Source organism: Mytilus trossulus, chromosome 5 (genome assembly GCF_036588685.1).
Source record: "Mytilus trossulus isolate FHL-02 chromosome 5, PNRI_Mtr1.1.1.hap1, whole genome shotgun sequence".
Lineage (NCBI taxonomy): Eukaryota > Metazoa > Mollusca > Bivalvia > Mytilida > Mytilidae > Mytilus > Mytilus trossulus.
Window position 1 is genome coordinate 75487243 of NC_086377.1, and position 12527 is coordinate 75499769.

The 12527-nt window shown below is 37.6% G+C and overlaps 1 protein-coding gene across 1 annotated transcript; it reads right to left on the reverse strand.

Moving 5' to 3' along the window:
• Positions 1-937: 937 nt before the first annotated feature.
• Positions 938-1687, reverse strand: LOC134718310 (variant-silencing SET domain-containing protein-like). Its single transcript, XM_063580804.1, has one exon. It carries the CDS (start codon positions 1685-1687, stop codon positions 938-940), a length of 750 nt encoding a protein of 249 aa, XP_063436874.1.
• Positions 1688-12527: the final 10840 nt, after the last annotated feature.

Genomic DNA, 12527 nt, shown 5'->3' on the forward strand with positions numbered 1-12527 from the left:
AGCAAAACGTATTTTTAGGAATTTAGAAATGACATGCTCCTTACCTCTTTCTCGATTTTCCCGCGAAAAAAGTTCAACCAAAATGAAAGGAAAACTATATAAAAAAACGATGCCCATGCCATAATTTTGAACAGGCATATAGAGTTAGTTAATAAGAAACCATTTACATTTATTTTTCATAGAATTTTCTTTTTATTCATTATAAAAAGATCGATATTCTGACCATCATGACTGTATGTAAATATTCATACAAAATTCCCTTGATGTCAAAAGGGATGGCAAAAAAAGAGTTTTCCTGTTGAATAAAACCCAGAACTATTGCAAACCATTTTGAAGCAATATCCCAGAAAGAAATAACGTAATTGCTGTAGACTGAAAAATCCCCTAATTGACAGTAGAGCAATTTGATTGGATATAACGAACTGACATCACGTGATTTTGACGCCATTGAAATTTTAATGTAAACAAACAAGGTCAGAAGGTTCCGTATGGGACATCATTGTACATTTAGTTACTGACAAACAATTACGAGTTATCAAGCTTGCCAATGCATGGTTATAAAAAATTAAAGCTAAGTCTACAGAAAAAAAAAGAAAAAAATAGCCTTAGTATAACGACTTATCATTACACCTGGATATACAAGAAACTAGATTTAAAAATCATAAAAGACTAAACAAGACCAGATGCTCCTGACTTGGGACAGGCGCATTATTGCGGCGGCGGGGTTAAACATTTTTATAAGATCTCCACTCTCCCTCTTTACCTCTAGTCAATGTAGAAAAGTAAAGTCATAACAATACGCATTAAACAGTTTAAAAATTGAAGACTACGAATAAGAAAAGCCTCTTCAGAAAACTGTTTGAAAAGGAAGAATTTGGACAGGAAACTGTGTAACATTTTGTTTTAATTCGTCACAACTCGGGCAACTGCGTACTATCTAAATAAGTAAAGTTTCACAATCGGCAATCTTCATGTGACACCGGTTCTCTACGGAATCGGCCGAGTTGTGACGCCGGTTCTCTACGGAATCGGCCGAGTTCTGACACCGGTTCTCTACGGAATCGGCCGAGTTGTGACGCCGGTTCTCTACGGAATCGGCCGAGTTCTGACACCGGTTCTCTACGGAATCGGCCGAGTTGTGACGCCGGTTCTTTACGGAATCGGCCGAGTTGTGACGCCGGTTCTCTACGGAATCGGCCGAGTTGTGACGCCGGTTCTCTACGGAATCGGCCGAGTTATGACGCCGGTTCTCTACGGTATCGGCCGAGTTGTGACGCCGGTTCTCTACGGAATCGGCTGAGTTGTGACGCCGGTTCTCTACGGAATCGGCCGAGTTGTGACGCCGGTTCTCTACGGAATCGGCCGAGTTGTGACGCCGGTTCTCTACGGAATCGGCCGAGTTGTGGCGCCGGTTCTTTACGGAATCGGCCGAGTTGTGACGCCGGTTCTCTACGGAATCGGCAATCTTCATGTGACGCCGGTTCTCTACGGAATCGGCCGAGTTGTGACGCCGGTTCTCTTCGGAATCGGCCGAGTTGTGACGCCGGTTCTCTACGGAATCGGTCGAGTTGTGACGCCGGTTCTCTACGGAATCGGCCGAGTTGTGACGCCGGTTCTCTACGGAATCGGCCGAGTTGTGATGAATGCAGAGTTGCTGATTCACCCGAAAATAACCTTTGAAAACCATATTACATCTGAGGTGTCGATATTGGAATGCCAGAAGCATTTTGTTAATGAGTTATGTATAGTTTAAATGTGCATAATAGAAACAAAGAGATATGTTTATCTTTTTCAGGGAATGTTATGTTTTGTAATGAAGATATTGTAAAGACTATTGAGCTTTGATAGATGTTTTATTGCTTGAGTCACTAAAAGTACTAATATATACTATGGCCTCATTATAATATATACTATGGTCTCATTATAATATATACTATGGTCTCATTATAATATATACTATGGCCTCATTATAATATATACTATGGTCTCATTATAATATATACTATGGCCTCGTTATAATATGTACTATGGCCTCATTATAATATATACTATGGCCTCATTATAATATATACTATGGCCTCGTTATAGTATATACTATGGCCTCATTATAATATATACTATGGCCTCATTATAATATATACTATGGTCTCATTATAATATATACTATGGCCTCATTATAATATATATTATGGTCTCATTATAATATATACTATGGCCTCATTATAATATATACTATGGTCTCATTATAATATATACTATGGCCTCGTTATAATATATACTATGGCCTCATTATAATATATACTATGGCCTCATTATAATATATACTATGGCCTCATTATAATATATACTATGGTCTCATTATAATATATACTATGGCCTCATTATAATATATACTATGGTCTCTTTATAATATATACTATGGCCTCATTATAATATATACTATGGTCTCATTATAATATATACTATGGCCTCATTATAATATATACTATGGCCTCATTATAATATATACTATGGCCTCATTATAATATATACTATGGCCTCATTATAATATATACTATGGCCTCAATATAATATATACTATGGCCTCAATATTATTTGTTGTGTAGTAGATTTGATCAGTGCAGGTGAACCACGGACTTAAGTGTTCAAAGAATTGTACATGGTAAATCACGGACTTAAGTGTTCAAAGAATTACACATGGTGAACCACGGACTTAAGTGTTCAAAGAATTGCACATGGTGAACCACGGACTTAAGTGTTCAAAGAATTGTACATGGTAAATCACGGACTTAAGTGTTCAAAGAATTACACATGGTGAACCACGGACTTAAGTGTTCAAAGAATTACACATGGTGAACCACGGACTTAAGTGTTCAAAGAATTGCACATGGTGAACCACGGACTTAAGAATTCAAAGAATTGCACATGGTGAACCACGGACTTAAGTGTTCAAAGAATTGCACATGGTGAACCACGGACTTAAGTGTTCAAAGAATTGCACATGGTGAACCACGGACTTAAGTGTTCAAAGAATTACACATGGTGAACCACGGACTTAAGTGTTCAAAGAATTACACATGGTGAACCACGGACTTAAGTGTTCAAAGAATTGCACATGGTGAACCACGGACTTAAGTGTTCAAAGAATTGCACATGGTGAACCACGGACTTAAGTGTTCAAAGAATTGCACATGGTGAACCACGGACTTAAGTGTTCAAAGAATTGCACATGGTGAACCACGGACTTAAGTGTTCAAAGAATTACACATGGTGAACCACGGACTTAAGTGTTCAAAGAATTGCACATGATGAACCACGGACTTAAGTGTTCAAAGAATTACACATGGTGAACCACGGACTTAAGTGTTCAAAGAATTGTACATGGTAAATCACGGACTTAAGTGTTCAAAGAATTACACATGGTGAACCACGGACTTAAGTGTTCAAAGAATTACACATGGTGAACCACGGACTTAAGTGTTCAAAGAATTGCACATGGTGAACCACGGACTTAAGTGTTCAAAGAATTGCACATGGTGAACCACGGACTTAAGTGTTCAAAGAATTGCACATGGTGAACCACGGACTTAAGTGTTCAAAGAATTGCACATGGTGAACCACGGACTTAAGTGTTCAAAGAATTACACATGGTGAACCACGGACTTAAGTGTTCAAAGAATTGCACATGATGAACCACGGACTTAAGTGTTCAAAGAATTACACATGGTGAACCACGGACTTAAGTGTTCAAAGAATTGTACATGGTAAATCACGGACTTAAGTGTTCAAAGAATTGCACATGGTGAACCACGGACTTAAGTGTTCAAAGAATTACACATGGTGAACCACGGACTTAAGTGTTCAAAGAATTACACATGGTGAACCACGGACTTAAGTGTTCAAAGAATTGCACATGGTGAACCACGGACTTAAGTGTTCAAAGAATTACACATGGTGAACCACGGACTTAAGTGTTCAAAGAATTGTACATGGTAAATCACGGACTTAAGTGTTCAAAGAATTGCACATGGTGAACCACGGACTTAAGTGTTCAAAGAATTACACATGGTGAACCACGGACTTAAGTGTTCAAAGAATTGTACATGGTAAATCACGGACTTAAGTGTTCAAAGAATTGCACATGGTGAACCACGGACTTAAGTGTTCAAAGAATTACACATGGTAAACCACGGACTTAAGTGTTCAAAGAATTACACATGGTGAACCACGGACTTAAGTGTTCAAAGAATTGCACATGGTGAACCACGGACTTAAGTGTTCAAAGAATTACACATGGTGAACCACGGACTTAAGTGTTCAAAGAATTGTACATGGTAAATCACGGACTTAAGTGTTCAAAGAATTGCACATGGTGAACCACGGACTTAAGTGTTCAAAGAATTACACATGGTGAACCACGGACTTAAGTGTTCAAAGAATTACACATGGTGAACCACGGACTTAAGTGTTCAAAGAATTGCACATGGTGAACCACGGACTTAAGTGTTCAAAGAATTACACATGGTGAACCACGGACTTAAGTGTTCAAAGAATTACACATGGTGAACCACGGACTTAAGTGTTCAAAGAATTACACATGGTGAACCACGGACTTAAGTGTTCAAAGAATTACACATGGTGAACCACGGACTTAAGTGTTCAAAGAATTGCACATGATGAACCACGGACTTAAGTGTTCAAAGAATTACACATGGTGAACCACGGACTTAAGTGTTCAAAGAATTGCACATGGTGAACCACGGACTTAAGTGTTCAAAGAATTGTACATGGTAAATCACGGACTTAAGTGTTCAAAGAATTACACATGGTGAACCACGGACTTAAGTGTTCAAAGAATTGCACATGGTGAACCACGGACTTAAGTGTTCAAAGAATTACACATGGTGAACCACGGACTTAAGTGTTCAAAGAATTGTACATGGTAAATCACGGACTTAAGTGTTCAAAGAATTGCACATGGTGAACCACGGACTTAAGTGTTCAAAGAATTACACATGGTGAACCACGGACTTAAGTGTTCAAAGAATTACACATGGTGAACCACGGACTTAAGTGTTCAAAGAATTGCACATGGTGAACCACGGACTTAAGTGTTCAAAGAATTACACATGGTGAACCACGGACTTAAGTGTTCAAAGAATTACACATGGTGAACCACGGACTTAAGTGTTCAAAGAATTGCACATGGTGAACCACGGACTTAAGTGTTCAAAGAATTACACATGGTGAACCACGGACTTAAGTGTTCAAAGAATTGTACATGGTAAATCACGGACTTAAGTGTTCAAAGAATTGCACATGGTGAACCACGGACTTAAGTGTTCAAAGAATTGCACATGGTGAACCACGGACTTAAGTGTTCAAAGAATTGCACATGGTGAACCACGGACTTAAGTGTTCAAAGAATTGTACATGGTAAATCACGGACTTAAGTGTTCAAAGAATTGCACATGGTGAACCACGGACTTAAGTGTTCAAAGAATTGCACATAGTGAACCACGGACTTAAGTGTTCAAAGAATTGTACATGGTAAATCACGGACTTAAGTGTTCAAAGAATTGCACATGGTGAACCACGGACTTAAGTGTTCAAAGAATTGCAGATGGTGAACCACGGACTTAAGTGTTCAAAGAATTGCACATGGTGAACCACGGACTTAAGTGTTCAAAGAATTGCACATGGTGAACCACGGACTTAAGTGTTCAAAGAATTGTACATGGTAAATCACGGACTTAAGTGTTCAAAGAATTACACATGGTGAACCACGGACTTAAGTGTTCAAAGAATTACACATGGTGAACCACGGACTTAAGTGTTCAAAGAATTGCACATGGTGAACCACGGACTTAAGTGTTCAAAGAATTGCACATGGTGAACCACGGACTTAAGTGTTCAAAGAATTGCACATGGTGAACCACGGACTTAAGTGTTCAAAGAATTGCACATGGTGAACCACGGACTTAAGTGTTCAAAGAATTACACATGGTGAACCACGGACTTAAGTGTTCAAAGAATTGCACATGATGAACCACGGACTTAAGTGTTCAAAGAATTACACATGGTGAACCACGGACTTAAGTGTTCAAAGAATTGTACATGGTAAATCACGGACTTAAGTGTTCAAAGAATTGCACATGGTGAACCACGGACTTAAGTGTTCAAAGAATTACACATGGTGAACCACGGACTTAAGTGTTCAAAGAATTACACATGGTGAACCACGGACTTAAGTGTTCAAAGAATTGCACATGGTGAACCACGGACTTAAGTGTTCAAAGAATTACACATGGTGAACCACGGACTTAAGTGTTCAAAGAATTGTACATGGTAAATCACGGACTTAAGTGTTCAAAGAATTGCACATGGTGAACCACGGACTTAAGTGTTCAAAGAATTACACATGGTGAACCACGGACTTAAGTGTTCAAAGAATTGCACATGGTGAACCACGGACTTAAGTGTTCAAAGAATTACACATGGTGAACCACGGACTTAAGTGTTCAAAGAATTGTACATGGTAAATCACGGACTTAAGTGTTCAAAGAATTGCACATGGTGAACCACGGACTTAAGTGTTCAAAGAATTACACATGGTGAACCACGGACTTAAGTGTTCAAAGAATTACACATGGTGAACCACGGACTTAAGTGTTCAAAGAATTGCACATGGTGAACCACGGACTTAAGTGTTCAAAGAATTACACATGGTGAACCACGGACTTAAGTGTTCAAAGAATTGTACATGGTAAATCACGGACTTAAGTGTTCAAAGAATTGCACATGGTGAACCACGGACTTAAGTGTTCAAAGAATTACACATGGTAAACCACGGACTTAAGTGTTCAAAGAATTACACATGGTGAACCACGGACTTAAGTGTTCAAAGAATTGCACATGGTGAACCACGGACTTAAGTGTTCAAAGAATTACACATGGTGAACCACGGACTTAAGTGTTCAAAGAATTGTACATGGTAAATCACGGACTTAAGTGTTCAAAGAATTGCACATGGTGAACCACGGACTTAAGTGTTCAAAGAATTACACATGGTGAACCACGGACTTAAGTGTTCAAAGAATTACACATGGTGAACCACGGACTTAAGTGTTCAAAGAATTGCACATGGTGAACCACGGACTTAAGTGTTCAAAGAATTACACATGGTGAACCACGGACTTAAGTGTTCAAAGAATTACACATGGTGAAACACGGACTTAAGTGTTCAAAGAATTACACATGGTGAACCACGGACTTAAGTGTTCAAAGAATTACACATGGTGAACCACGGACTTAAGTGTTCAAAGAATTGCACATGATGAACCACGGACTTAAGTGTTCAAAGAATTACACATGGTGAACCACGGACTTAAGTGTTCAAAGAATTGCACATGGTGAACCACGGACTTAAGTGTTCAAAGAATTGTACATGGTAAATCACGGACTTAAGTGTTCAAAGAATTACACATGGTGAACCACGGACTTAAGTGTTCAAAGAATTGCACATGGTGAACCACGGACTTAAGTGTTCAAAGAATTACACATGGTGAACCACGGACTTAAGTGTTCAAAGAATTGTACATGGTAAATCACGGACTTAAGTGTTCAAAGAATTGCACATGGTGAACCACGGACTTAAGTGTTCATAGAATTACACATGGTGAACCACGGACTTAAGTGTTCAAAGAATTACACATGGTGAACCACGGACTTAAGTGTTCAAAGAATTGCACATGGTGAACCACGGACTTAAGTGTTCAAAGAATTACACATGGTGAACCACGGACTTAAGTGTTCAAAGAATTACACATGGTGAACCACGGACTTAAGTGTTCAAAGAATTGCACATGGTGAACCACGGACTTAAGTGTTCAAAGAATTACACATGGTGAACCACGGACTTAAGTGTTCAAAGAATTGTACATGGTAAATCACGGACTTAAGTGTTCAAAGAATTGCACATGGTGAACCACGGACTTAAGTGTTCAAAGAATTGCACATGGTGAACCACGGACTTAAGTGTTCAAAGAATTGCACATGGTGAACCACGGACTTAAGTGTTCAAAGAATTGTACATGGTAAATCACGGACTTAAGTGTTCAAAGAATTGCACATGGTGAACCACGGACTTAAGTGTTCAAAGAATTGCACATGGTGAACCACGGACTTAAGTGTTCAAAGAATTGTACATGGTAAATCACGGACTTAAGTGTTCAAAGAATTGCACATGGTGAACCACGGACTTAAGTGTTCAAAGAATTGCACATGGTGAACCACGGACTTAAGTGTTCAAAGAATTGCACATGGTGAACCACGGACTTAAGTGTTCAAAGAATTGCACATGGTGAACCACGGACTTAAGTGTTCAAAGAATTGTACATGGTAAATCACGGACTTAAGTGTTCAAAGAATTACACATGGTGAACCACGGACTTAAGTGTTCAAAGAATTACACATGGTGAACCACGGACTTAAGTGTTCAAAGAATTGCACATGGTGAACCACGGACTTAAGTGTTCAAAGAATTGCACATGGTGAACCACGGACTTAAGTGTTCAAAGAATTGCACATGGTGAACCACGGACTTAAGTGTTCAAAGAATTGCACATGGTGAACCACGGACTTAAGTGTTCAAAGAATTACACATGGTGAACCACGGACTTAAGTGTTCAAAGAATTGCACATGATGAACCACGGACTTAAGTGTTCAAAGAATTACACATGGTGAACCACGGACTTAAGTGTTCAAAGAATTGTACATGGTAAATCACGGACTTAAGTGTTCAAAGAATTGCACATGGTGAACCACGGACTTAAGTGTTCAAAGAATTACACATGGTGAACCACGGACTTAAGTGTTCAAAGAATTACACATGGTGAACCACGGACTTAAGTGTTCAAAGAATTGCACATGGTGAACCACGGACTTAAGTGTTCAAAGAATTACACATGGTGAACCACGGACTTAAGTGTTCAAAGAATTGTACATGGTAAATCACGGACTTAAGTGTTCAAAGAATTGCACATGGTGAACCACGGACTTAAGTGTTCAAAGAATTACACATGGTGAACCACGGACTTAAGTGTTCAAAGAATTGTACATGGTAAATCACGGACTTAAGTGTTCAAAGAATTGCACATGGTGAACCACGGACTTAAGTGTTCAAAGAATTACACATGGTGAACCACGGACTTAAGTGTTCAAAGAATTACACATGGTGAACCACGGACTTAAGTGTTCAAAGAATTACACATGGTGAACCACGGACTTAAGTGTTCAAAGAATTACACATGGTGAACCACGGACTTAAGTGTTCAAAGAATTGCACATGATGAACCACGGACTTAAGTGTTCAAAGAATTACACATGGTGAACCACGGACTTAGGTGTTCAAAGAATTGCACATGGTGAACCACGGACTTAAGTGTTCAAAGAATTGTACATGGTAAATCACGGACTTAAGTGTTCAAAGAATTACACATGGTGAACCACGGACTTAAGTGTTCAAAGAATTGCACATGGTGAACCACGGACTTAAGTGTTCAAAGAATTACACATGGTGAACCACGGACTTAAGTGTTCAAAGAATTGTACATGGTAAATCACGGACTTAAGTGTTCAAAGAATTGCACATGGTGAACCACGGACTTAAGTGTTCAAAGAATTGCACATGGTGAACCACGGACTTAAGTGTTCAAAGAATTACACATGGTGAACCACGGACTTAAGTGTTCAAAGAATTGCACATGGTGAACCACGGACTTAAGTGTTCAAAGAATTACACATGGTGAACCACGGACTTAAGTGTTCAAAGAATTGTACATGGTAAATCACGGACTTAAGTGTTCAAAGAATTGCACATGGTGAACCACGGACTTAAGTGTTCAAAGAATTGCACATGGTGAACCACGGACTTAAGTGTTCAAAGAATTGCACATGGTGAACCACGGACTTAAGTGTTCAAAGAATTGTACATGGTAAATCACGGACTTAAGTGTTCAAAGAATTGCACATGGTGAACCACGGACTTAAGTGTTCAAAGAATTGCACATGGTGAACCACGGACTTAAGTGTTCAAAGAATTGTACATGGTAAACCACGGACTTAAGTGTTCAAAGAATTGCACATGGTGAACCACGGACTTAAGTGTTCAAAGAATTGCACATGGTGAACCACGGACTTAAGTGTTCAAAGAATTGCACATGGTGAACCACGGACTTAAGTGTTCAAAGAATTGTACATGGTAAATCACGGACTTAAGTGTTCAAAGAATTGCACATGGTTATATATGTTTGCACGAAATCAAATGTCTACGAAAGTTTTCCTCAATCCACGAAAACTGGTTCCCATGAAAATAAATAAACCCACATTTATGTTATACACTGATGAGTAAGTTCATACAATATGAATATAAACTAATTGTGCCTTTTCCTTTGACCATGACGATATGTTCGACAAAAAGCATCCATGTTCTTGTACAAGTTCAACTTCCGAATTTACATTTCCATTTATATCGCACATTTTCCAATTGCGTCTGTAGCTTACGCTAGAACAAGTCGACGTTTTCATACATGTTTTCAGACACGTTAAAAAGCTAACTTTCAGTAATCTACGAAGTGCAGCATTGCAATAACATTGTCCATAAATTATCTCCTCTGGGTTTGAGATTTACGGATTTTGACATTCGACATCGTCAGTGTCACACATATCTTCCAAAGATCAAGTATAGATTGACATCACATTTTGTAAAAGAAAAGATAACGTCACTACTTTCATTTTTTTTTAATTTATTTTTTAAAGATCTAATCCGAACAAAACACACCTATTTTTCTATAGGTTTTTGCATGCTGCAGTCAACCATACGAAATGACTAAAAAGTAAAATCACAAAAATACTGAACTCAGAGGAAAATCAATTTGGAAAGTCCATAATCACATGGCAAAATCAAAAAACAAAACGCATCAAAAACGAATGGACAAGAACTGTCATATTCCTGACTTGGTACAGGCATTTTCAAATGTAGAAAATGGTGGATTAAACCTGGTTATATAGCGCTAACCCTCTCACTTTAGCAAACAGTCTCATCAAATTCCGCTACATTTACATGATGCGTTAAATAAACAGTCACAATTAATAAAAAAGTCAAAAATGGGTACATCAGTCATCAACGTATAACAATTTTAAAAGGAACAATGTAACAGGACACAAAAACATCTACTATCTACGAACACATGGATTGATTTGATTGTCTGACGTCAGAAAAATTATATACGTCACATAAATTTGTCGTTCAATGTGCATATAAACAATTTTAAAATTTACATAGGCAATGTACGCATACAGGGTTAAAAAATCAAAAGTATGTTAGAATAAATTACAGAAATAGACTGAGATTCAAACTAGTCCAAAAGTTATACATAGAATTTATGAGAATCCAAAACTTTTAAAAGGAACAATTTAACAGGACACAAAAACATCTACTATCTACGAACACATGGATTGATTTGAGTGTCTGACGTCAGAAAAATGATATACGTCACATAAATTTGTCGTTCAATGTGCATACAAACAATTTTAAAATTTTCATAGGCAATGTACGCATACAGGGTTAAAAAATCAAAAGTATGTAAGAATAAATTACAGAAATAGACCGAGATTCAAACTAGTCCAAAAGTTATACATAGAATTTATGAGAATCCAAAACTTGTAAAAGGAACAGTTTAACAGGACACAAAAACATCTACTATCTACGAACTCTGAGTTCAGTATTTTTGTGATTTTACTTTTTACAGAAATAGACCGAGATTCAAACAAGTCCAAAAGTTATACATAGAATTTATGAGAATCCAAAACTTTTAAAAGGAACAATTTAACAGGACACAAAAACATCTATATACAAACACATGGATTGATTTGAGTGTTTGACATCAGAAAAATTATATACGTCACATAAATTTGTCGTTCAATGTGCATACAAACAATTTTAAAATTTACATAGGCAATGTAACAACGATGTTTTTAAATTAGATGTTCAGAACAATTGCTATCAACCGTAAACTAGCAAACCATGATAAAAGAGAAATAACTGATTAAAATTTAATAATAGATAAAGCTAAATTTCAATATCTTTTAAGTTCCCTGGTGTGGGTTTTGTCGATATCTCTATTTGTTTAAAATTCTTCATTTACATTGCGGACAGTATTTTGTCCTTTTACGTGTTAAATATTTTTTAAAACTGTATTACTTTTCTGTTTTAATCGAAACGAATCAATATAATTTCATGACTTGCAAAGGGAAAGTTTGGCTAAGTTGTCACAATAAATTTCTATTAATGAATTCGATAAATGAATTAAACAGTGAAACCTTGTTAAACCTAATCCTGCATAAACCGAAAATCTGTATAAACAAAACATATTCTTAAGCACAGTCATATCAAATTGTATGTGTTGTGAACCTGATACAACCGAATATCGGCCAGTACCGAACAACTTTTTATTTACTTTCATTG